At 44.6% G+C, this 27,176-nt stretch overlaps 1 protein-coding gene across 1 annotated transcript in view; it reads left to right on the top strand.

Moving 5' to 3' along the window:
• Positions 1-20,835, top strand: part of PLCB1 (phospholipase C, beta 1 (phosphoinositide-specific)) — a gene marked incomplete at its 5' end in the record, with an annotated part of 101,430 nt that extends 80,595 nt beyond the window's left edge. Inside the window, one exon of the mRNA XM_010148895.1 lies at positions 20,605-20,835. Within this exon, the coding sequence (XP_010147197.1) occupies positions 20,605-20,835 (231 nt within the window). The remainder of the gene's footprint in view (positions 1-20,604) is intronic.
• Positions 20,836-27,176: the final 6,341 nt, after the last annotated feature.

Raw genomic sequence — 27,176 nt, forward strand, 5'->3', positions numbered from 1 at the left:
AGGTGCTGAAGGTAGGAATTCTGGGTACCTCTGAAGATTAAGCTTACCAAGCAGATAAATTAAGGATTTGTCATCTGGGAAACCAGAGTATAGGATAAAGAAAGGATTAACCAGGGCATCAGAGCAGGAGGAAAAATTGGGGGACAAAGAGAAAGAATGTATGAATGTGAATCAGTAAAACAGGATTAGTGAAGCCTAAAGGGGAAGATTAAAAGGTAAGAGAGTGAGTTTTTCAGGGAGGAGGAAGGGAACAGAAAACAACAGGGGAAAGGCAGGCAAAGCCTGGAAGAAAGGTGCAAGTAGACTGAAGTAAAAGGGGTTTTTTTTGTTGCTTTATGGGAGGGCTGATGGTTAGAACATGCTGATAGAATGAAGTTGCTATTTCAGGGGTATCTCTGCCATCAGGAGACGTGATTATGTGTCAGTAAACTTCCCAAAACCTCCTGTAAATACAGTCATGCCAGGAGGTCTCGAGCCTTCTCTGTCAGGGGGGTAGGAGTAAGCCACACACCTTTGTCACTGAATCAGTGAACGCTGCTTGCTTTGTATTTTTATTTAATGTATCACCACCTTCTGCTTTCTTCTGGATCGCTTTGATATGCTTTGCTTGTCTTTGAGGAGAGAACCGCCATGGCTTCTCAGTGAGGACTGTTTGGCAGCCAAACCTGCCTTCCTGCTGCAGTTACCTGGGTGCAAAGGCTTTTGGTTCATCGCCAGGCAGGCAGGGTTTGCTCTTCAGCGTCCCCGCGCTCAGCTCACACGCGCGTGCAGGAGTCAAAGGAGCCTTCTCAAGAGAGCTGCAGCTCCTCCTTGCTACGGAACATCCTTCTGTGGCTTTTCACCGACCCGCACAGGGTCTTAACCGTTGTTCTGTAATTCACAGCCCTTCCTAGTGACAGCCGAGGCTCGGGTTTTGGGACCACTCCTCCTTCGCTCGGTGTGATGCCGGTACCGGGGTGAGCAGCGATGCACCTTCAGCGGTGGCGAAGGCGCACGTTCCGCGAGCGTTGTTCTGCTCCCTGGCCGGCATCGGCGGGGTGGTTTCTTGTGCTTCCCCGTGGGCTCTTTTGTCAGCCTGCCTAGGGGGGTTGGTTTGGTTGGTATTTAAATACTGAACAAGTATGCTGTTGGACACGTACTGGCAAGAAAGAAGGAACCGCCTCTGTATGTTTGGTCTGTGCCTTGCACAATCCAGGTTGACTTCTGTACTTTACTGAAAGGCAAGTGCTGCCTAAGTGTGACTGATTTATAAAGTGTGACTATTGATTTGACAGGCTCTTTTTGCTGTGAATCACCTGTCTCTGCCTCCATGGACACCAACATATTCTTCATGTACCTATACATATCATTACATGCTTAGGTTCTATTTAAATGTTTTATTGTTACAGAGTAAATGATCGTTTTTTCCAAACCCTAGTTAAAAGTAACACAATTCTAAATACTGGTTTGTTCTCTCATTGTGATGTTAGAGATTAAAACTGCTAGGTGGGGCCTTGATTTCGCAAATGTTGTGTCTTGGACACAGGCAAGGCAACTGAAAAGTGTATGTTTCCTGAGCAAAGTAGTTGTGACAAAAGGAAGTACAGCCCGTAATAAATATGTTGGCACCTTGACAGTATTCAAAAGAGTGACTTACTCAAGATGGCAAAATTAAATTGGCAATTGCTCACTAGGGAACTGGGATTTCTTTGCTGTTTGTGTTTAAGTGTCACGAGAATATTGATTTCTCTTCTTGAGGGATGTTCTGTCTTCTTTTCCTGAAAAGCAGGAGGATGGTAATAGAGATGAGCTGCCTTCAAACACCTCAGTGAATATTTAAAGCAACAGAAGTACTTGTTTTAACTCCGTTCTTGTCATACATCCCTTGTATTTTAAACAATATGAGGCCAACCTCATATCACCTGCTTGGTTCAAACTAGGATATCTTGGGAGATGGGGGTGCCTGGGCAAATGCAATTGTTCCTGCACAGTTAGGAGGAAACCAGACCCCAGAGAAGGATCTCCTGTGGCATCATGTAACCACTTATGACACCACTGGAGTTATTCTTTCCTTTGCTGTCAGGAATTCAGGCTTCTTTGCCCTGCTGTCAGGAATTCAGCCCCATAGACTGTGTATTAGGAGAAGCTGTGCATAGTGGAATTACCATTCAGTGTAACCTACCTGTGCATGGAAATTGAGAAACAAATGGATTAGCACCGAGTACGCAGGGAGTTCCAGACTGGGGTGAAGGAATCCATCGCCCCAAGGTTTCCCTCGCTCCAAGGCAAGTATGAGAGTGATGGGACAAAACTTTTTTAATTCCACCCCTTTCTGCCCTAAGCTCTCACTGCTGCATCTGCAGGGCAAGCATTTTACATGCTTTGAAGTGCCTGGATAGGAGGGGGTCAGCTTGTGTGGAAGGAAAGAGTCAAATTTTCCTGCAGGCTGTAAAGGAGGAGCTCGGCTCTCGCTCCCATGGGAGAAACCACTGGCTTCGGGCTGAAGAAAACTAATGGCCTTAGAGGGTATGTCTATGCAGGATATGCATAGAATCCTTCCAGGGAATGGTACTAGCTGTGTGGGAATCTAGAGAAATTACCAAAGTTTACAACTTAATTCAGGAACTGTCTGCATCAGCTGGTGACTCAATGTCAGCAGCAGGAACTTCCATTCAGTTACCAGTTATGTTTGTCAACAGAAGAAACCTAAGATAAAAATTTTGAGACAGAATGAGAGAATGCAGACTCACAAGTCTGATCTGAACACGCAGCTCTTCTCCTTCCATGCAGAATGGCTTTTCCACTAGGACATTTTGGCTGGGTAAGGATGGCTCGTGAGAGCTCTAAAAAGTAGGACCTAAAAGGTGCTGCTACCCTTTCCCCATCCTTTAAGCTGTGTTTCAAGGAAGCACTTAGGTGCATGGTAGAGTTTTTCAGTGGGGCTTTAGCCCCATGTAGGTGTTGTCTCGAATCAAGCTGACATTTTTTCTAAACCTGGATTTTTGTAAGTCTTTTTATAGCTGTTATGCACCAGCAGAATTCTGCACGGTGCCATGTCAGCCCCCATGTTTAATTACTGTATGGCTGGTGGGAATGATATGGCATGTGGTAGCTCACATTCTGACAGCTTTATTTTCACAAAGTAGGTGTTAATGCTGGAATAAAACATGTGGTGTGGAGCTCCTAGGACAAATTATTCCACAAACTGCTGATACTGAAGGTTAGTATTTCTAGAAACAATGAGCATAGAGAATACCTTACCGGTGGTCCTCTGGAGATTATTTCTATTAGTATATTTAAAAGTATGTGTTTGGATCAGAGTTTTATTCTGCAGGGTGTTATATAGGTGAGATCTCAGTGTAATATTTCTGCTCTTAAAATGCTCCTTTCTGCTGAAAATTCTGCAGGTTCACTTTTCAGAGCAGAGACTGGGTTTCAGGAATCACTGTTGCTGGTAGGACTGATGGCCTTGGTGGCAATTAAATCCTTCCTGTCCTTTTAGTAACGCACCTTACACGGCATGGCTTGGATGCTGCTGAAATTGAGGTGTGATAGACGTACGAGCCTGTAATGCTAAGTAGCGTGGAAATTGTAGAAGCCTCTGGGAATGATAACTCACTGTCAGTCTTTTTCTCGAGGAGTCATTGTAATTCTGAGCAGGGGCTCACGCTCTCTATGGCACAATGGAATAAATTCCGCAGTTAACTTCTCCCTAGTTCTGTGTCAGTGTTAAGGTCTCCTCATGGCCTGGAGTACCCTTCATTCCCATTTGTATTCAGACAGACACTACTGTGGATCTCACTTGAAAATACTAATTGGTTGAACATTAATTCAATTTTTTAAATTATTACTTAGCTTTTTTACTTTTTAGGTGATTTTTTTTTTTTAAGACTGGGGTTAATTTCTTGTAACATCAGCTGCCCTTTAATGGTTGTGAGACCTTCCTAAGCAGATTCAGTTCAGTGATCTAAACCATGTCTGAGGATTTTCCATAGGCCAAGCTCCCTTATGTTGGCTGCCACAGGAGTTGATACAGTGTGAAAAAGCAACAGGCCTGCTCACAGGTCTAGATCTTTCATGTGAAATAGGTGTCTGTTCTCCCATCCAATCACCAGTAGAGTGTACAAACTGTATATATGAATGTTGCCAGCTAAGAAGTTGAAGTAGTCAGTGCCCTGCTGTATTCCTTCCTGAAAAGTTTTCTGGACATGTAAGCAAGCTTTCCCACTCAGCCTTCCTAGTGGGATCATCTGTTTAGGTGCCCACTGTGACAATGTCCATTTTCATGGCCAATTCTGCTATTGCCCAGAGACTTTCAGCAGGTCCCTCTCTTAAGAATATGCTGGAGATCAGAAAAAAAAAATAAAGATCTTGGATAAATATCTCACCAAAACCCTTTCTGCAGGTGTCCTGCTGGAGCAAACTGTGTCTTTTGTATGAATATTTCAGTAACGTGATTTTTTATACAAAATCTGTGTTTATGCCACTAAAGTCACTCTTTTGATTTATTTAAAAATAATTAGATGCCTTCCCTTTTTGCCCCTGTTCTAGGAGTATATGCATCCATAAGCACACAGACATGTCAGAAGAGGATTGGCTCTGTATTCACCCTTGTTGCCCTCCTGTAACCATTTATGAATTTTAGTAAGAGTGATATTTTTAATCAACATGCATATCATAGAGAACATTTTCTAGTGTCTTTTAAGAGTCACATATTGAGAGCAGTGAATGTTAAAGGCAGTATCTTCTTGTGCACAGAAGTGTAAACCACTGCTTTCTGGGGATAAAGAGAGCTGTGTTACACACAGAGTTGACTGCCCAATGCTCTGCCTTCCTTAGTGAAAAGGCCAGCTAAGCGTAGGATGGAGGAGACGGTGAGCAGCTGGGTGACTGCTGATGTGGCATGCAGAGAAGACCGACAGATAGCGAGCTGCTGCAGTTTGACTTTGAAGCAGCATTTCTCTCAGGTATGCCTACCTCCGTCAGGCATGCTTTTCAACACAGGATGTTTCAGCTGCCTTTCTTCTGATTTCTATGGCAGGAAGAAACCATTCCCACGATCTCTTTGAACCAGCCAAATGTTACCTTTGAATCCTCATTCATGCTGCAGGCATAAAGGAGTTGGGAAAAAAAAACACCTGTCAATTAATGGCTGCACTTTGAAAAATAATTCCACTTCCCATCATCACTGAGGCTGAGGACAGCAGCTGTGAGTGATGTGGCAGTCCGTGCTATGTGCCTCTGACAGGTGCCAAGAGATATACATTTGTCCTAAGATCTGTTCTGCAAAGACAGCAGGCATTAAAAGAGTGGGTGGAAGCTGCCTTTGATAGCTTAGAGCCGTAACAGCAGGAGAGAGAGAAACTAAAAATGGTGTCTTCTCCTGATGTATAGAGCAGATGTTCCTCTGCAACCAGCCTCCCTCTGACTTCTACAAGAGTAACTGAACTATTTAAATTTCCCATCCACATTTACCTTGTATTTGCGAATAATCCCGTTGCAGAATCTTCTTAATCAGCTGTCCTTCAGGTTCTATATGTTGCTGTCCTTCCTTTGCGTTAGTCACCGGAGTTCTTTTTTGTCTGAAACCACTCATACCGTACGGTCGGCAGATGAATGCACTGAAAGTGCAACACTGCAAATTAAACACGTGGGTAACGGCTTGTGGCTTCAGTCGTCTGTGTTAGCACGTGACGAGAGAGAATAGTAAACTGAGAGGGAGTTCTCCTGTGAATTCGGTGCCCCCATTAGCTCTCCTTCTTTATCCGAAGGGCTGAGGAAACCTTTTTTGTTAGCCAAGACAGCTTGGTGCTTCGGCTTAATTTTCATTGCATAATTTTAAATACAGATCGTGTCTACAGTGCTGCAATTAATGGATAGCCTAAAGACTTATTATTTCAAACTAATTGATATGTAAGAAAGTTTAACTAACATAAGTGATAAGAAATTTTTAGGAATAACTTCTGTAACTAACTCAGAATAATCTTTTTACTGTTGTATAGAGTAGCAGATGACTTAATTATTCTCCCACCATCACTAAAACTAATACTTCTCTGTATTCCTATAGTTATATTTACATGAGGTGGAGAAAAGATGATAGGTTACAGTCATTGTTCTAAGAGGGTTTTTTGCAAGTCAGTAATCTCACTCGTTTATAGAATACTCCCAGCACTCACTATAAATTACTGTTACCCTCCATAAAAATGTGTACTCTACATAAATTTTAAATAGAATTTTAAATGCAGCAACCAATGTTTTTAAAGTATTCTTTTACTTCCTCAAGTAACTTGATCACTTATGAGAGGCCTTTATTTTTCTAGTGTTCATTAAACTTGTCTTCAACAAGATTGTGATCAGAATTGGCATCACAGAATGCACTGTGAAATTGTAAGACCTCTCAAGAACTTTTTAATGCTTTTGGAAGACGTCAGGTACTGAAGTAATAATAAAACGCTGATAGAGCATTAAAAAGGTAATTTCATATAATGGAAAGAAGTTTTGTTCTACTGCCAATTTTCTTCCTTAAAGAAGGTTTTGCACGGTACAAAACTTTTCCAAGATAGAAGCTACCAACAGAGATACACATAAATGAAATCAGATTAAAAAGAAATCAGAGCTCTGAGGAGATCATGTTATACATTTTGATGGCATGCCTCTCAGTGGAAAAACAAGCAAAGGCCTTAATGAAGTTCCATGGGATTCATCTCAGTTCAGGCTTGACCCTCTGGTGAACTAAACTTGGATGAACTGTATTAACTTCAGAAGGAGAGAAGCCAGGGACCAAATCCAGCACGCACTGAAGTCAATAGAAAAGCTCATTCTTGCTGTGGTAGGTTTGAGATCTGTATGTGTGACCCCCCGGAGCTGTGGCCCACTGATATCAGTGGGGAAGGATGGTACTAAAGGACCCAATTCTCTAAGTGTTTGTAGTATCCTTTATTTTCCTGTCTCTGCTGTCTTCAGGGGAATTTACGTATCCCTTCTCCTGGCAACAGGAAGGACTGACCACAGAACCCAGTTGTGCTATTGGCGATATCACTGAGATCTGTTCAAGAGAACTTTAAGATATCCAACTGCACTGCAAGATGAAAAGTAGTGCAGAATTAAACATTCAAGCGCTATGACATGCACATTTTCTATCACCGTAGCTCATCTGGACGTATTCCACCGCGCTCAAGAAGAGCTGACCTCAGGGTCTGTGCTGGCTGGTTGGGCTGCAGCGTGATTGGGGTGGTCATCCTTCACCCATAAAGAAGCATTCAGAGGGCAAAGCACCTTCAGCGATTTCCCTTCTTCATGGAGCTCAGGTGCTCAAGAGAAACGCACACCAGGTTGTACGCAAAAAGAGGGAAAGTTGGGCAGGTCCGAACGCAAGAATGGCATCTGACCTTCCCTGTGGGAATTGGTTACCTCTACCTGTCTGTTGAAGAGGGCTTGGATTTTAAGCAGCAACCTAGTCCTGTTTGCTCGACCCTTTCATGCTTCGCAGCTTCCTTAAATTGCTAAGACAGACAGTTGAAAATCCTGAAGCTCTGAAACACAACATTTGCACGGCTCCTCTGTGAGTCAGATTAGCCTCAGATGGCCGTTTGGGAAGGAGTGTGCGCTCCATGCCACATTGTGCCGTGGTTCTTAATTTGACCTGGTTAGTCTGTGCCCGTACTTACCTGGTTGCCGGTACCGTGCATGGGATGCTCGCTGAACATCATTGAAACCAAGTTTTCTGCATGGTTCATTTCGACGTGATGGGTAATTAGACAGTTGCCTGAGTTTGCAGCAGTCAGCACTAACATGACTTGTGAAAAAAGTGTTCAAATAAAAACCAACTGAAATATTAATCCCTTGAACTTAATCGTGAGGATGGCTCCATTAGCCTCCTGTTGCACAGTACTACTTAATCCAGTAATAGCAGTGCAGGCAAGAAGAGGAGGGTTTTTTCCTTTTAAGTTCATTGTGGTATCGGGAAGTAAAACCTTCAGGTTATTTTTAATTAGGTTGAACCTCTGGGCAGTGCCGCTCTTAGATTAAGCTATAAAGTTTTTAAAAGTTGCATTTAAAATTCCACGCTAATTTTACTTCTCAAGACAAAAAGCCAAAATGTGTGTTGTGTAATACAGTATGAAATGACGGGGAGTGGTGGGTATAGGGATGAAATCATGGTGGAAGTAAAGAGATTGAAGAGAATAGTAGTACATAAACACAGAGCAGCCATAAACAGTTTCAGGTTCTGTATCCTCAGTCGCAGGGATCCATCTCCATTATATATAATAAACATATAATCCATTATTATATAATGAACATATACATCAGTAGATACATTTGAACTGGGTCCCAACTTTTTGTCGTTGTTAAACTTAGCCTCAAAACTCCCCTGACACTTGGAAGTACAAAGGCCAACACACTGAGCCGTCATTTCTGGCAGGTGGAAAATGAGGGGCAGTAGCTCTCTCTCTGCTGCTAAACTTTTGCCAGGTTCTGAATAGATTTTTTTTTCATTAGCTTGTTACGGTAGAAATTAATGGGTCGGTCACTAAATTGGCTCATCATTTGGGGAGAGGCAACACACATCTCTGCTAATAGATGAAGCCAAATTCATGTTGTTAATGAGTTAGGAAATATTTTGGAATAGCCTTCGTTGTTACAAGGGATTGCGGAACTGCAGCTACTTGAAAAGATTTTCAAAGCAACTTCGAAGGCTTTGATCTTTGATTCAGAGCGTGCTTGCTTTCTCGTCTAAAAACATTCATTCTTAACAGGATATTAACAGAAGGACTGACTGCTCAGTAATTTTCCAAGCACTTTTCAATGTGGTTCCATCCTGCAGAGGCTTTCTGATGTGAAGAGGTGTAGTCCGTGCGAGGTAAACTTCAAAGTGCGGAATAAGGCTCTATCAGTGTGATGATGGTTTGAACTAACGGTGGCTTACTTCTAAACCTCCGTGCAGTTCCCTGACAATTAGGAATGACATGGAAATTACAGGGAGCATGTACCTTCAGAAACACGCCATCTCAAGATACACAAACCTCGGTGTCTGTTAGGAGCTGTTGTTACTCGAAAGAGGCTGGAGAGCCTGGGCTGAGTAGGAAGGGCAGAGCGGGCTTTCACAGTGAAAGGAGGTGCCAGACTTAATCATAGGATGACTCTGTTCCTTTTCCGCTGAGTAGTACAGTGATGCCCTGGAGAGAGACAGAGAAACAGATTATTTATTTCCTTTTCATTGTCATATTTGAGAAGAAATCTCTGTGCTCGGAGGGAATTTTCTGCCAAACTGATGGGACCTGTTAGAGATGTCCTGCCAAGAGCCAGGCACAGGCGACACTGTAATTATCTATTAGCAAGGTGGATGTGAGAGGCTGAAAAACACTTTGTTAAACTGTATTCAGAGTTCAGTTTAGGCAAGTATCCAAAAGCTGTGGTGTGAGTTTCACCACATACTTTTCAGATCCGTACTTCTTCAGCTCCTCAGCCCTCACCCAGGAGGCCTTAAGCACCTGAAGCTTTCTTTTCTTGTCTCTCTCCTCTTTCAAAAATAGCCAGAATCTCTCGCTCTGGGGGACAGCACCACTTTTAGGCAAAACACATTATACATAAAGTGACCCTGCGGATTCCAGGGCCCCCGGGGGAGACATGCTTCTTGGCTGCCATGGTGCTGCTCAGCTCCCAGAGTCCCGTGTTCTCTGGTCCACCTGGGGATTTGAAATATTTCTGGAATAAATTGTTGCTGTCATAACCTCAAGATGTCATTTAAAGGGAGTTTCCAGGGGATGGTTATGACCTCTTGAGCTGAGAATTACAATACTGCTACTCTTCCGAGGCCTGTGCTGGTGGACAGTCAGCTGCCTGTTTACAGGGTGCCTTGGAGGCATCATGGAAGTGGAAAAAATCACTCGTTAGGAGGTAATGGATGCATGGATATTTTGTTTTTTCCCGTTTGTTTTGAAGGAAGTATCCAAAATATGGACAGCACTTTATAAAAGGACCAATTAAGAAGCTCTGTTTCAGCTATGTCACTGGAATTATTTACCCTGGACCCACCCCAGTAAAATAAGGGCAGTATCTGATGATAGATGAGATTTCAATCGAGTTTCTCTGGATTTATTGCATTGAAACTGAGCAGACTCTCTTTTGCATATAGTGAAGCTAACTTACTCCAGCAATAAGGAAAAAAGAGCAGAATCTAGCCTTAAAATGTTATACATGCTCATAGAAGGGATTTTTTTCCCTCTCATACTAGCTCGTATTGTCTTTATTCATAGGCATCATGAGATGCATAGGTCACGTATTTATAGTCATCCAAAAAAACTCTTGACAGCTTAAGAAAGCATTTTGTCCACAAAAGGAAACAATTAGATGAAATAGTCATCAGAAAGAAGAATGATTCCAAGTATACAGCTTACAAGGCTGGGCTTTGCATGAGAATAAACTGCTGTACTGATGAAGAAATTGAAAACAAAAGTTATTGTGAAGAAAATTCTCCCATAGAATTCAGTACAAGCTATTTCTTTAAAGAAAATGCAAGAGAACTGAAATTACTACTAATAATAGAACTGTCAGTAGGAAAAGATCACCCGTGGAGGCTTTTGCTGTAAGGAGCTTCTGGAATTCTAAAGCTCAGGAGAGGTACAGCACAGGCATGTGTATGTATAATACACGTATAACCTGGGCAACACCGACGGGCACCACGGCACTCAAACGTTAATTTTTTAGTGAGTTTTGGAACAGATGTTGGATAGAAATAAGATAGGAGCTTCTTTACGAGAGCGTTAAAATCTAGGAGCCCAGGTCCCAAGTTTCTTCACAGTCCCATTGGTTTAATTGAAGTTGCAGTTAATGAAGTTGGAGGCACAGATTGACGAAGGCCCTAAGGTTACAGTCTAACGACGTGAGACAGCAGATATCAAAGGACTCCTGTATATGGGGACTCCTTACATTAGGGAGGCATAGCCAGTCGCCTTTGCTGTAGTAGGAAGAGACACAAAGCTGCAACATGGGAGATAAGAATCTGGGGAAATCCAGGGGGAACAAGGGAAGGTAACACAGTGTACAGGTTCTAGACTCCTTGGCCTGTGACATGCTTACATGTGATTTTCTTTGGTGTTACAGTGATTTTTTCAAGTCTGTTGTGGGGCAATTCCTGAAGGAGAATATGTGGACTGTGCCACCTGCTGATATGGGAAGGCAGGGGCGGCAGTAGTGGGTCGGTGAGAAGTACATCTACTCCTGAGCAAGCACTCCTGGTCTAAGGAATAGCACGGAGACCTTTCAGGGTGGGAAGATCAGCTTGGTGGGACAGACTAGGGGAGCTTCGTGTGGGAGAAAAAGGGTATGAGGTAGGGCTGGCAGGCAGAAAGTCCTGGAATTGGTGTCCCTTATGTTAGTCATGGTCTGAAAAGTAACCGTTATTTGAAAACGCAGTGATGGGCATGCACGGAGACTGAGATGTCCTTGTCTGAGGACAGGAATCATTAATGGGAGCTTTCCAGTCAGCGTAAAGGCATCTCCTGCACCAGCTGTCATTTCCCTAGTGCCCTGCTCTTCCTTGCGCCACCTCTGATACTGGGTGCCCTTAGGTTTTCTTTAATGATTCCTCCTCTAGCACCTTTTCAGATAAAACCTCAGCTATCCAAATAGTTTCGTTTCACACTCAGTTGTATTGTCCTTAAGTAGCTGTGTTAAGCCCAACTGTTAACATGGTGGCATGCTCCTTTTCATAGAATCATAGAATCACAGAATGGTTGGGGTTGGAAGGGACCTTAAAGCCCATCTAGTCCCACCCCCCCTGCCATGGGCAGGGACCCCTTCCACTAGACCAGGTTGCTCCAAGCCTCATCCAGCTTGGCCTTGGACACTTCCAGGGATGGGCCATCCACAACATCTCTGGGCAACCTGTTCCTGTGCCTCACCACCCTCTCTGTGAAGAATTTCTTCCTGATATCCAATCTAAACCTCCCCACTTTCAATTTAAACCCGTTACCCCTTGTCCTGTCACTACAAGCTCTTGTAAAAAGTCCTCTCCCAGGACCCTTGTAGCCTCCTTCAGATACTGGAAAGCTGCAATGAGGTCGCCTCGGAGCCTCCTCTTCTCCAGGCTGAACAAGCCCAATTCTTGCAGCCTTTCGTCATAGGAGAGGTGCTCCAGCCCTCTGAGCATCTTCGTGGCCTCCTCTGGACTCGCTCCAAGTGGTCAATATCCTTCTGATATTGAGGGTTCCACAGCTGGACACAGTACTCCAGGTGGGAGTAGTTTTCACATGTGCTTGCAGTCATGGGGAGAGAAAGAGAGCATTTGGGTGCGCTCTGCAGCGTAGGGTTGTTAACTCCTTCCCCAGGCCTGGATAAACAGCTTCCCAAGAAACTGCATTTCCCAGCTGCTTTCTTTGGGCCATTCTTCCACACGGCGGGGATGGGTTATTGCTTTTGGAAAGGTCCTGCAGAGGAGTCCCGGGTTTCCTCAAACCCACCATCCTCACCTCGAGTCACTGTCTTCAGAGTGCTGCAGAGAGGCTGCGGCCACGAGGTGCAGGGACAACGAAGCGGTGGTTACTCCTTTGCCTTCCCAGCAGAAATCTGCTTAGTGGATGGAATAACATGGTCCTTAATAAGAAACTCCTTCTGTTTCCAATTAAAAAAAAAAATGCTGCCTATAAATCACTTGATCCCTGAGCTCTGTTCCTCAATTTCACTCTCCCTGTTATTGAGCCTCCATCTGCTTTTAACAATTCTTGCTACTCATGTGTCTTTTAATGCTGTATCCCTCCAGAATGGCTTTCTAATTAAGTAAGCACTGAAAATGAAAAGCAGCATAACAGCAGCTTGCTTGCTTTCTGTACCGTTAATCTGGGAGTCCTCTATGTGCTAGTTTGGAAGCTAAATTGAGGTCGGTGACATTATGCATATTTGTTGTCTGATGCAGTCGTAAAAGCCCCAAATCCTCTATTCAAAATTATCTTCAGGCACATGGGTCAAACGTTTGCGGGAAGAAAAATAAGTATTTGGAGCTTTAGCAGATTTAGAGAAACAGGGGAGGAGTGAGAAAGGGGCCACAAACTCAGACCAGTATTTGTGTTGCAATATGCTTTCAGTGACCAGTGAAAAGATCGGTGTCACTGGCGTTAACAAAAAAACACATTTCCAGTGACATGTGGAAAGGAAAGCGGGAGCTTGGCTGAAGAGAAATAGCCTGTAGGGGTTGCAGTCCCCCTTTTGTTACAAATCGTTTAGTGACCAGTTATTGCCAGTTGTCAAAATGCATTGTGCTGAAATTGCACAGAAGGAGTTAGTGTAGTTGAGTTTCTCATCAGTAAAAAACCAACAAAAGAACAGGTACGGTTCATATGGAATTAAATATTAGATTGCACGTGGGTAGTGCCATCGTGGATAAAAATTAGTGTCACACTTCAACTGGTGAATAAATATATTAACCAAATTCCAAAAACAGTCATTATTTTGATATTTTGCTGCCTCAGGGGGAAATAACTTACACATTTTTCACATTTGGATTCTGAACTCAAATATTGTGTAAGTCTTTTAAAAACTTGAGAACTAAGAGTTAGCGGTTGGAAATGTCAGATGTTGTTGGAGATACCAAACTCAGAGTGCATTTGCACCCAGATTGTTGAGCCAGGATACTTGGACTGTCTTTCATTCGTAATTCATTGCATCATTCAGGGAAAGAAAAAGCGTGATCAGGGAAACAAATTATTTATGAATAATGAAAAATAGGATAGATCTAAAAGGAGGGATAAAAGAAATGAAAAACTCAAAAAACTGGTCTTACATGTGGAATGGAAAATCTGTGACTTTTTAAAAAAGTTTATTTTGAGTCATATCAAATTTTGCAGTGGAAGAACTTCATCAAACCAAATATGGCCGTAATGAATGGTTTTGATTCAACAGTATTGCATTTTGGTGGGGTTTGTTTCACCAAAATATGTAACCAGCTGTATTTCATACATAACTGTATAAAAACATTTTTTGTTGAAGATTAATTCTTTAGAGGATTTTTAAGTAGTGACCCTTCCGCTATATTTGAGTTGAAAAATACATTTTAAAAAAAACCACGTGAGCTGGAATGAATCCCAGTCCGTGTGGAAGTGGGTTGGTTTTGCATCAGATAACGAACTGCCTCTGGCATGGGATCTTACATCAGGAGAGTGATGCTGTGAGGTCACACCGCTGTGCAGACCAAGCTTGCAGTATCTCAAGCTGTCTGGGGAAGGAAGAGAGGAGAAAATTGTTTGGAAAACTCTTTGATTACTAACTTCCGATACGCCACTTTTAAGGTGCAACAGGAAGGAGCAGCGGTGTTCACATTAACAGCTTCAAAGGTGTCGCTGCGGCAGGAAGGGAGATGGGTTGGGCATGTTTTCCCTCACAATCTCCCTTTCCCTTGGGCTGCCAAAGTGAGGGGGAGGAGTTCAGACGGAAGCGGCGCTGCGTGTTGGCCAGCTGTGTATCCGCCTCTTGTCTCCGTGCAATGGAGGCTGGCTGTGGGATGGGTGCAGTAGACTTTCACAAGACGCTGGCAACAGCACCAGCCCACAGATACATTCCCAAATTTCCCATGTGTGTGCTGGGGTCAGGTTTTAGTCCACTGGTAGTTCTTAATGGACACAGCAAGGTCTTTGCTCCTGACATCTGAGGTCCTAGATGCGGTTGCCATTGATGTCTGCGCAGATACCTACTTTCCATGTCTTGAGCTGCTGCAAAACCTTTAACTTTGCTCTATGCCTCAACCTTCTGGTAGCTCATTATTAGATTCTTATACCTCATTAGACCAGCCTGTTGGCTTTTCCACAGTTATCTTAAAACAATCCTGAAATGAAAACAAAACCAAAATTCTACAGCAGGAAAGAGGGATGAGGTATATTTCAGGTAGGGAGAGGAGTCCGGTAGTTGAAGCTTGAACTCAGTAACAAGACACCGTAAATGTGGAAGAGTTAAGGATTGAGGTGTTTAACACATCTATTTTATATTTTAATTTTCTAATGTTTTATAACCCAAACACTGTATGTGAACTTCAGCCCTCCTGGTAACTGGTGTTGGCAGCACGTTGCGTTTTTCACGTGGTCGTTTTATTTTTGTTCTTGGTAGAAACAGCAGTTCATTAGATCACATTGCAAGTATGCAGAAGTCTTCAGGGGCTTGATGAGGATGAGAAACCACAATTTCTGCTTTTGTAATTCTTTATTGATCACACTTACTGGTTTTAATGCTGTGGTCACTACATTTGCGCTATGTTCTTTTGGTTGGTTTAGTAACAGCTAGGTATTTTTAATAATACAGTTTTAATAATGTTATCCATTTCCTTTCCTGAGTGCATTTTCCTTGCTTTAAGCTGAATGGCCGTATTCATTTTCACCTCCCACATTCCAAAGAAGAATTGTTGAGGCCTTTCTTGGAATGATGGCCCTTTTTGGAAAGCAGTTGTAGCCAAGGATGCCGAAGAGCCCTTGGAATTGCGAGGGAATGTCAGCCGATCAGCTGGGCAGCTGGCTGGCTGCCAGGAGCTCTGCTTAGTAGGGCACGGGCTTCGTCACGTAAAGCCCTGCTCATGTTCAGTCCCGAAGGCTAAGAGCTGTGTTGGTTGTAGTCAGGGTTCCGAGGACACGGTACTGCTCATCCAGGGCGGGAGGGCGTGTAAGCCCAAGCCCCTCGGTCGCCCACACTGCCTGGCAGTGGGCTGAGGTCAAGGGGGACCTTCAGGCAGAGCTTCTCCGTGGCAATCCTTGTGGGGTGTAGCTAACAGGCCGAACAGTTGCAATCACAGCCACCGTGTCTAATGTTATTTCAAGCAATAGTTAGCGTAACCACAAGCCATACGAGTTACACGAAGGACAGCTTGGTGGCCCAGTGGTCCACAGCCCATTCCAGACCCATGCTGGTGTATGTAGAATTTGATAACTGATCGTATAAGTGGAGTGGAGGAGAACCCCTTTGAAGCCAGAGGCAGATGAGGATGGTACCTGCCTTACTTTGATCCCTACCTAAGCTTAATCTCTCTCCTCTGTAATTCAGGGATAATAAAACCAATACTACACGTGTTTAGAGCTGATTGTATCAGTTGATGGTTTTTAACTAGTACTGTTGAGTAAATTAAAAATAAGAAAGGGTAGGTAGGTAGAAGAATGCATTCAAGCATTAGAGTTTTCTGGCCACAGCCTTCAAGAGTGACTAACACATTCATATCATAGAATCACAGAATGGTTTGGGTTGGAAGGGACCTTAAAGATCATCCAGTTCCAACCCCCCTGCCAACTAGACCAGGTTGCTCAAAGCCTCATCCAGCCTGGCCTTGGACACTTCCAGGGATGGGGCATCCACAGCTTCTCTGGGCAACCTGTTCCTGTGCCTCACCACCCTCTCCATGAAGAACTTCTTCCTGATATCCAATCTAAACCTCCCCACTTTCAATTTATACCCATTACCCCTTGTCCTGTCACTACAGGCCCTTGTAAAAAGTCCTCTCCCAGCCCCCTTGTAGGCCCCCTTCAGATACTGGAAAGCTGCAATGAGGTCTCCTCGGAGGCTCCTCTTCTCCAGGCTGAACAAGCCCAATTCTCGCAGCCTTTCGTCATAGGAGAGGTGCTCCAGCCCTCGGAGCATCTTCGTGACCTCCTCTGGACTCGCTCCAACCAGTCTATATCCTTCTGATGTTGAGGGCTCCACAGCTGGACGCAGCACTCCAGGTGGGGTCTCACCAGAGCAGAGCAGAGGGGCAGAATCCCCTCCCTCGACCTGCTGGCCACACTTCTCCTGATACAGCCCAGGATACGGTTGGCACGTCCCCAAGGACGCCACTGCTAGCACATAATGATGGCTCCAAGTTGTAAAGTATTAACTCATCACCTGTAAGTAAAATACATGGGAGTGTGATTTACCTGCACAAGAAATAATGCTTCCAAACCCTTGACGGATACTAAAGCTGCACGGAGGTGACATTAATAAGTGATTTTCCACAGAGGGCTAGAGAGAGGACAGAGGATGGTAAGATGGCAGAGAGTGAGGTAACAGAAGGAAGACAGTTGTTAATGGGAACAGTGGTCCAGATAATGATCTAATCTAATCATCAGTCTTATTTCCCCTCCTCGTCTGGCTCCAAAATCCTAAAAGCAAGTGTAGGTCACCTTGTTTAGCAGCTGGAGAGTGGAGAAATCTGGGTGGGTGGGTTTGTGATGGGAGGCAACTCAAGGGGACAGCAAACTGAGGGGTAAGGCCACACTGGGCCAGAGTCTGGTGGGGTGCTGGTTGCGCAGAGGTTTTACCTTACACACACGCAGACGTGGCACTTTGTCGTGCCGTCAGCTAGCCAAATAAGAGGTGTGCATGACTGCTGCTGCAAATGGGAAGGCAGATTTCCAGTAGTGAATGAACCATGATGTCCCTGTAAAGCCACAGAATATGGTCGTTGGTGTCTGATAGAAGGACACTGAGGCTTTTAAAAGAGCTGGGTTTTGAGCCAGGTAGTTTTAAGCAGACAACTTGTTTCTTTAACCTTGACCCAAGCTGTTTGCCAGTGTCATGCCCAGTGCTAGTGGCTTAAGGAGAAACACAGCCAAAGCGCTGTGAGTACACCGGGGGTCTGCAAGCCCCAGGCTCATTGAGGAAGAGTTCAGCGAGGGCTGAGGTCCCGCCGTGGAACAGCTGCATTGTGCCCAGGCTCACCCGTTGTGCTCTTCCTTGCAGCTGGAGTCTCGTGTGAGAGCTTGGGGGTCAGGGAATGGGCTGAGCAAGGGGAAGGACTGACAGTGCCTTTGAAATCAAAAAGAAAACTAATTTTTGCATACTGTTGCAGCTGTAATCAACCCTCCTTGTCTACTGTCTGCTCCCTCTCCACTAACTGCAACCTTCCCATGATTAGATATCTATATAGACTGTCTCTGGAGACACTGAAGAGGGAGAGGTAGCTCCAGATTCACGTAGTTTGTATTAAACGCTCGACTTAGGGGGGATTATCCACTGGAGGCACTTTAGGAGGTGAATATTAGACACAATTGCTGTCTAACAACATGCTGATGGTGGCTCTGGGTTCAGATAACATTCAGTTACTGAGGGATTTCAAATATTTCTGTTGCTCTTAAACCTAATTAAGCAAATCAAGGTACTGAAGGAAGTGGAGAGCCAGGAGACTTTTACTAACTTTTGATTTTGTATACCTCTTTCTATACCTGAGGTGCCCAAAATTTATGAATTCAGTCAGTGAGGTGGGGAAACACAGCAGCCCATCTCTGGTTCAGACACTCCTGTGTAAAGAAATTCATGCCCTTATGTAAAGCTTTGCTTCCAGTGTTCTGGAGCCTTTCCCACGATTCCTAGATTTATAAAAAACGTCGTGTGTGAACCGCCTCTCCCCACAGGAACTGTGACTGGCGTTGTGGGGCGCTCAGACACCGCTGCGGATCTGCATCGGCAGCACAGAGCCTGGCTGCAAATGCCCCAGAACAGGAAAAGCTGACGGCACTTGGCGTGCTTGGTGCACAGGGTGCTCAGAGCCCGCTGCTGTGCCCTGCCTCTGCCACGGCTGCTCTTTCCCCTTAACCCAAGCAGTGCCTTGCCCCATGTTTGCCATAGATCTCCTTCTAACTGTGATAGCATCTTTGGATAATTGTCACAAATGAGCAGGACTCATCTTCCCCTCCCTCCCTCCCATTATTTTAAGCAGTGCAGGTATTTAGTAGTCAACTGTAACGAAAAGGATGAGCGCACCGTGATGGCAGACCGTTTGCCTAGAGCATAATCTTTGCATTTGTGACATGAGCTACGTGAGTGCCAAGCTGCCGTCCCTCTGCAGCAGAGATCGCTGCAGATGTGGCTTCTTGGTGGCTGATAAGGTCACGGGGGCTGCAGGGTCCCAGCGGTGAGCTGGGCAGCGAGGGACGATCAGCGCCCTTTGTGGGTTTTTCCTGCCAGGCACGCTACGGAACTGTTCCTCTGAGGGTAGCTGTGCTCTTGAAAGTGTTGTCAAAATGAAATCCCTTCAAAAATTTGTTTCTAGACATACTGCCTGAAGACAAAGGAGAGTGAGGGGAAAAAAAGAGAAGAAGGGTGCTATGGTAGTGATTAACAGCTGACACGAATACGTGTTTTAGAGGCCGGTGTTTCAATGCCACCGTTTGTACCTCAGACTCCGTGTTTGTCAGCACTGTGTCACCGAGGTGGGAAACTGAGGCCAGAAAAGCTGGGAAATGGTCAGAAACAAGGCAGGAAGGGAGCTTTAGCAGGAGAACCAAGAGGAAAAAGCCAGATCTTAGATCTTAAGGAAGAAAAACTGCAAAATTTGTCTAATTAAGGAATGTAGAACTAGACCGGGTGAGCTAAGGACGTTGATTTGCACATCAGGAGAAAGGAGAAGAGGCCTCACAAAAATAAAATCAGAGATGCAAGATGAAAACCAGGACAGAAGCATGGGGAATGGGATTGGAAGGGCTCGGAGGGAGGGGTAGTGGGAGTCACATGCTGTGGACAGGTCAAGGATGGTAAGAGCAGTGTAGGCCCTAATGTTCAAGTGGAAGTTTGTGTGACCTGTTGGGAGCCGTCACAGGGGGGTGAAGGAGACTTGAAACTCGACAGGATAGGCTCAAGCGTAGAGCTGAAGGATCAGGATTCATAGCACCTTTAAAAATCCTGGAAAAATACAGCTCAAAATACAATTGCCTAAGAAGCTTGTGAAACTGCTGCAGCTACAGTTAGCAGAACCTGACTCCCTTTTTTTAAGAAGGTGGGTGGATGGATGGACGGACGGACGGACGGACAGAGCGCTTGCAGGGTTTGGCTTTGGAACTCACTCCCTTTGCTTCCTTCTGTGCTCATATTGGTCATGATGAAAAAAATTGGCTTTGTCTTCAGTTGAAACCTTCATACGCATTGATGTTTTTTACATAATGGATTGTGCAGATCCTAATATGGGCACTAAAAACAAAGGCTATACAAATAAATACTGGGAAAGGGCCCACAGCTTCCTGAAGACTGATAGCCAGATTTCTTTCTGCATGCCTTTTGCATCCTGTTGATGATATGACACTTTTTCCCCAGTAATGTCCAAGACACATACTGCATTAATCAGATAATGTAACTTTCCATGATCTAGCCCTAAGAAATGTAATTTAACTTTCTTTTCCCTCCCTCGTTGACTCCCTTTGACAACTGACTTTTTCCTAATGGTTTCTCCAACCCAAGAAATCTGGCAGAAGTTATTATATTGTTCTCAAAGCAATGCTTGTGGTGTGATTAATGTGTGATTAGCTGCGTGAAGCTTAATTAAGGCCTTGCTCTTTCAAAGGCTTCCCTGTGATCCATACTGCATTTGAATCAGTTCTTGTGAAAGCCGATGCGAGTATGGACATCAGTTTGATCCACATATATTTTAAAGATTTGGGTACCCCAGGGCGGTAGCCCAAACCAGCCTTACGCACAAGTGGCCGCACGCTCCTTCAGCTTTGCAATGGCTGCATGGAAACCTGTAGGCGTCGTGGATGTGTGGCACTAACATGGAAAAGGAAGGAATGTATTCTTGAATCCCGCAAAAATGCATTACTTATTCCCCCCTGCCTCGTGTGGTACGTTCCCTGTACCGGAGCACCGGTCTCTTTAGGTACGACTGAAGGCAGCTTGTCTCTTTTGTTGTAGTTGCAGGTGGAACTTGATCAGGAATATCAAGACAAATTCAAAAGACTGCCTTTGGAAATTCTGGAGTTCGTACAGGAAGCCATGAAAGGGAAAATCAGCGAAGACGGAGACCACAGTTCTGCCCCCTCTTCCCTGGCATCTGACAGTGGAAAATCAAATCATAAACCTCTGCAAAGCGAAGAGGAATTGGAAGAAGATCATCCAGAAAAAGTATTTGATACAACTTTTTAACTGCCCACGAACCAATCCGTGTGCGCCAGGGCGCACCGCTCCCCAGCTGCCCGTCTCCGCTCTCCCGACGTGAGCCGCCGCTGGAGCGCTTCGGGAGGCAGGAAGAACCTGCCGTCAAGTGCACATTTCCCAAAAGGAACATTTTATAAAAAGTATTGTGCAAAGGTCTTCATTCTCATTCTTCATCTTATTCTTATTCTAAAGCTCAGTGCAGTTGTAATGGGAAAATTAATATGTTAACCATCTTCTCCTCTTTCATTTTTTTTTCCTTTTTGTTTTTTTTGGCCCATTTACAAGGGGTAATTTTCTGGCCATGTTCACTGTTAAGAATGTTTAATGAAGACCAGCGTATTGTACAGAGACAAATGTGCGCAGATTGCCTTTGGAAGTGCCAGTGCAAAGTGCTCCAAACTATCGCGGATCCTAGAGAATGTTGTAACAGTACCTAATCGTATTTGTTTCCTTCTTTATAACTGCACCTTGACAGCTGTGCCATCATTTACATTTGCACTGAAACATTTAACCCTTTTTAGCTTTGCAAGCACTGGTGGCTTGCTGTCTTGATTATTATGTTTATCACATGGGAAGAAATATATTTGCTGCTGAAAATTCTTGGAACTGTGGGGAGAAGAGGGGAACAGGGAAGAACTCTGCCTGGAGATTGTCGGTGTCTGTGTATGTCCGTGTTTGTTACACTGTGTGAGTGCATATATGTTTGTATATATATATATATAGCTATATGTGCACACACATCCGTCTATATACACACATGGCATGTTTCTGTTCGGAGTCGGCGCCGTCTGCTTGGCCAAATGAAACGTTTCAGGGATATGTGAGTAGAGAAAATCTTTATGAGAGCTAACATCTGGGTTATATTGCTATAAAATAGTCATTAAGTCACGAGATTCTTTTTGTGGTGTTAGTGTTGTAAATCAAAGTAGTTTTAGAATATAAATTTGATATATATTTTGCAGACTCAAAAGTATTGATTTTAAGTATCATATTTTAAGCTTACTGAATTTGATAGGATTATAAAGTGTTTAGGACTACAGTATTTGAAATTTAACAGAATCTTCCATTATTTTTAAGACTGAGGTTCAGTTTTGCTAAGGTCTGAAATTTAAAAGCAAATTATAAAAACCTGATCGCTGTTCTTTTAAGAATTTATATGAATCCATTTAACTGCCTAAAATAAGAACAATCGACATTAGTGTGCTGTACATGAGAGAAGTAACAGCACACGTTGAGAAATTCCGATCAGACGACAGAGACTGTGAAAAGTCAGGGTCATTGAAAGGGTAAAGAAATGCTATCATCCTCTGGATTCCCATACTAACAGGAGTAGGAATTATGAAGCATTGCAGCCGGATTCTTATTTGTACCCAAGCCAATGCATAACGCTGAAGGCCTTTCCCCGGGCCGTGCGGCACGGCAGCATCTTAGGGCGCAGGGTCAGCCAGCTCCAAGGATGTAGATTGGCGCGGAGAGGCCCGATCCTGCGCGCTCGCAGGAATGACTGTCCCTGCGCGTCACCGGCCTCGGCGCAGCTCTCGCGGGGCGTAGTGTTCCCACACGTTTGCAGGACGGGCCCTTGCTTCCTGTTACAGAGCAATCAGAGAGAGGAGTCGATTACCTAGGGAGTAATTTTAGTGCATTGTAACAGTTAAGTTACTTTACTTCCATTCCCTCAGGATTTTAGTACTTTGAAGTAACTTATTTTATTTAAATGTAAGCAATAAAATACAAATCAAGCTTAAGTTTTCAGTTAAATAATGGTGTGTATATATATATAAGTTCAAACCTGGGAAGACAAACAGTATTTTGATGTTTCTTTTTTAAACTTAGAAAGAAAGACAAATTGCACCTTGTTTGGAGATCGTATTTTGGATTAAACTATTCTGGTTTATGCCGATGAAATCAGCGAACCTGCAACTCAAAAATCTGACTTTCAGTTTAATAGTGGGAAAGATGAATCCTCTGTTAATCCTTATTTTGCACTTTGAAATCAATTCTTAATCACTCACTGAAAATGGAGAGTCAAGATGTAATGCTGCATTTTGTAAAGTCAAAATGACATATTGCCTAAATTATTAAAAGAATAAAGTGGTAGCGGTGTTCACAATAAAACCGAAGACTATTGCGTTATAGAAACCGTTGTACAGTGCAGGCTTTTTGGTAAAATCTCAGCTCCTTCGAATTTCAACACTTCTGTTCCTGTGGACTTCAGTGGAGCCAGGGCTTCACCACAGTCTTCAAAGAAACTTGGGCAAATACCAATTAACCTTTTATTTATATTAAACAAAAAGAAATCAGTGTAGCGGTTGGATGAAACATACGGTCAGCTGTAGTCATTTTACAGTACGTTTGTATTTGACCATTTCCTGTACTCACATTTTTTTATATCTGTACAGGGCCACTTTCTGCGGGTGTAAGGTGGTGTGTAATACTGTACATCTTGCATTGTTGAAACTATTTCAGTGAAACAGGTATCATTTAATATTGATATTACTTGAACTAGAGTAAGATAATGAAAAAAAGGGTCTTTATGATGTGCAAGTCTTGTGCCTTTTATGTATTTGCCTTGTTCCGTGTTGAATGTGTGGAAATGCTGTATCGTGGACTTTCTGCTGTATAGAATAGAGCTGTCTATATTAAACTAGGTCGTGCACTTCAGATATCTTTACACTACTGAAAATAGCTTGGTTTTGGCACTATAAACAGAATTTTAAAAATTCTAAAGAAGGCCAGACATTTTAGATTTAACATGTTCATAATTATGTTAATTAATGCTCATGTATTAGCTAAACAGTCACTGAAAGATAACTAAAGGGACATCATTGCTTGCCTTTCTTTGAAATCAGTGTTGCTCTTGTACATTGTATTAATAGTGTCTGTGATTGATTAGTCCTTGATGATTTGCTTTCCAAGTAGGATGGAATATTTCAGTTAACATGTACATATTTTTCGGTTCCTCAATCTAGGATTGTTTCGGAGGCATAATTCACATTTTTGTAAAAATTCTATGCAATTTTGTGGCATGATGTTTCTTCCACTCGTAATTTTACGTGCTTACATTACAGATCCAAAGGACAAATAAAAATTTCTTAACACAAGACGCTTGTTTCCTCTGTTCATTGACTCAAGAGCTTCAGCTGACTCAGGAGACCTTCCTGACCTGGAAGACCTTACCCTGTCCCCTTTGCTCCCGGGAAGGACGGCGCCACGAGGAGCCGGTGAAGTTTGCCCGTAGGCTCTTGTGTTCACAACGACGACGAGAACAAGCAATCGCACAAGCCAGCGCATCCCCTGCCCCTCCCAGTAAAATGTAAATTTGCTGGTGCTCTGAAAGAAGGGAAAACAAAAAAGTGCAGGGCAGCCAAGGAGCTGGGCTGGTTGTCAGCCATACTGGTAAACGACCTGGACAGATTAGAGCAGCTTTACTTCTCTTCCACTGCCCCAGCTCTTTCGCTAATCATCTGTGCAATTATATACGTGCTGTGAAATGCACCTTTGCAGGGGCCGTCCACTGAGAGCGCTGAAAAAGAAATCTATTCCTTTGGCTTTTGACTTTCCCTATTTAAATCACAACGTAAAAAATTATCTCTGGGAGAAGAGATAAGCAGGTGTATTAATCCAGTGTACTAAGGGATCTACCCACTGAAATAACGAGTTTCCAAGGCAGCTGGAGTCGAAGCGCTCACTAGGAGAGGGGTGGGGAAATGGGGTCCGACGAGGGGGATGGACACAGCACAGGGTGAAAGCAGGCAAGGAGGGGAGGAACAGAGCTGAAATTCAGGCCTGTGACTTTGACAGAGGGGAGTGGGACTAGGACAGAAACGGGGCGGGAAGTGGAAGAAAATTGAAACGGGTGCGTTTCCTTCTCAAAGGAGAAGCAGTGGAACGTGGAATCCAGAGCGAGGTTTGCTGAGCCCCTGTTAGTGAGCTGCTCGCTGTGTAGGGAGAAAGGGAGGGGAGGCAGACGGGACCACGGAGCAGGGAGGCAGCGCAGCGGCAAAAATTTCAGGATGAGGGGGAGAGGGTGATGGCAAGCACAGAGGGAAAAGCGAGGAGACCATGGGAAGAATCGGGAAACAACCCTTGGCTCCCGTGGGGCCCAGTGAGGCAGGATTCTCACAGCTGGCTGAGCAGACGACCTCGGCGTTTGTTGCACTTGGGTCACGAGAGACTGACTTGGCTGCTGAGGAGCGAGGGTGACAGGCTGGGATGCGTGGAAGAGCCACGTGGAGGCCAACCAAGGGGAAGATGGCGTTGCAGGCAGCAGGGCAGGAGCTGTGTGCTCTGGTGCAGCTGCGGATGCTGTGCAAAACAAGCCCGTTGCATTGCTGAAGCTTCGAGTGGATCCTTCAAATGCTCCTGGTGATGGTTGGAAGAAACGCAGCCTCACCACAGCAGCAGCAGTCTGCAAGTACCAGCGGGGAAGGTGACCAAAGGCTTCACTTTGCTCCCAAAGTGAATGCTTTGATAACTGGTGCCAGTGCCAGGTTCCAGCACGAGCAATACTCAGCTTTGTGAGCCTTCCATCACTTCCTTCCCAGTGATGCAGCCTCCAGGTGGGGGCTGGAGGGCAGCTGGGTCCAACGGAGGTGTTGGGGTGGGCATTGGGGAACATCGCTGAGCAGGGCAGGAGGAGTTTGGAGTGGGTGAACAGGCCGAAGGGCTGTACCACCAGGCCTCCTGAAGCCTGGGCATGCACTTGAAGCCTGGGGAATCATTTCAAGGTTAGCAGCTGTACCTTTGAAGAACCTGAATGGGGATTTAAACCCACAAAAACCCTTTCATACCCTTGGGCTTCAGGAGAGCTCTCAGTGTGGGAGTTGCACAAGTCTAATCTGCCAGCCCTGGCTTGAAGCAGCCAAGCTCCTGAAGCCACTTAGTTTCAGCGACAAAATTCACGTCAGCATTTCTTACTGACAGATTGGCTTCAATAACGCCATTTGGCTTCTTTGGGCGCTCAAAGACCTCTTGCTTGCTCCAGTCACTCTAGAGGGAGTAGAAGAACCTAACCCCACGTCTCAATTTCATCTATGACATCAGGCATCAAGGAGCCAGGTAGTTTCTGGCTACAGCAGCAGGACTTGATGTGAAAACAGCTAAGTCCTCTCCTGGATTTAGCCCTAATCATACACTGAAGATACATCTGAATGCTAAGCAAGACCAGGGAGTGAATGCCATTTCCCAGGGAGCGGGAACAGTCAATGCTGACCTCCCTTTCCAGCTCTGCCCAGACATGGAGATTCCCTAAATCCAAACAGCAGGATTTGCTCAGCCATCGTTAGACTTCTCCAGGGTCAGGGAACTGACCTTACTCTTCTCTCAAGGGCTTATTAGGAAAAGGAGTGGTCCCTGTGCAGTGAAGGAAAAGCTACTTAGCCAAAGGGCAGGGCAGGAAATCAAAGCCGTGTGCCAAAAGCAGCAGGTGATAGTCACCAGCAAAGTTATGGAAGGTAATTGCAGAAACATGTTCTGGGGTTAAAACAAGGTCCCGTAGAGAGAGAGACTTTCCACCAGCACACGGTGGTAGGACAGGCGGCAGGAGGAAAGGCTTGGGGGCTCATGCTGCTTTCTGCAACGTAGTTCCCCTTTACTTCTATGGGGTGAGTTTAGAGGTTCAGGCCTTGGGTTCCTCGGGATCAGTATCTTGGGGGGATAGCATGATAGAAAGGAGGATCTGGAGGGGTGTGGAAATGAAGAAATGAACGATCCAAGTGTTCAGCTTGCAGATGATGAAGAAGAAAATATTGGAGGTAATAGCTTGATTGTTGCATAGCTGATACTCAATTTTTAAAGGCCTGGGGTTTGTGGAATGATGAGCTGCAAAATGTGGTGACGAGGCAGTGGTGAGGGGTGCTAATCATTTTGGCCAGTTCCAAACGGGAGCAGGGCTTTAAGTAGCACTGGAGGAGCCAAACTGTAATGGGGAACAAGTTGAAACTAAGTTGATGAATGTGAACAGAAATGTAAAAGCTGTTGCTGTAGTGATGGAGGAAGCCGGGCTAATGAGCAGGAGAGCCTGGCAACTTCCATTGCTGAGAATTGTAATGTAATTAGTGTTACTGAGCTGCGGTGGCATAATTGGCCTGTTCAAAAAAGTGATTACAGCCTGTGTAATGGGGATCAAATAATTCAAAAGGAAAGAAAGGGTGTTGGGGAGGGCTGGTGAGGGTGGGTGGGGGGTGGAATTGAGCTTTATCTCTTCTTGGGTAAGATGAAGTTCAGGTGGTAAATGTCACTGCATTGAACTCCTCTGCGGATGGCAGGAGCTGCAGGCAGGGCAGGCGACTTGCCTTCAGCTGGGAAGGAGCTTACAGGTGTGAAATGCT

Source organism: Eurypyga helias, unplaced genomic scaffold (assembly GCF_000690775.1).
Source record: "Eurypyga helias isolate BGI_N326 unplaced genomic scaffold, ASM69077v1 scaffold11753, whole genome shotgun sequence".
Lineage (NCBI taxonomy): Eukaryota > Metazoa > Chordata > Aves > Eurypygiformes > Eurypygidae > Eurypyga > Eurypyga helias.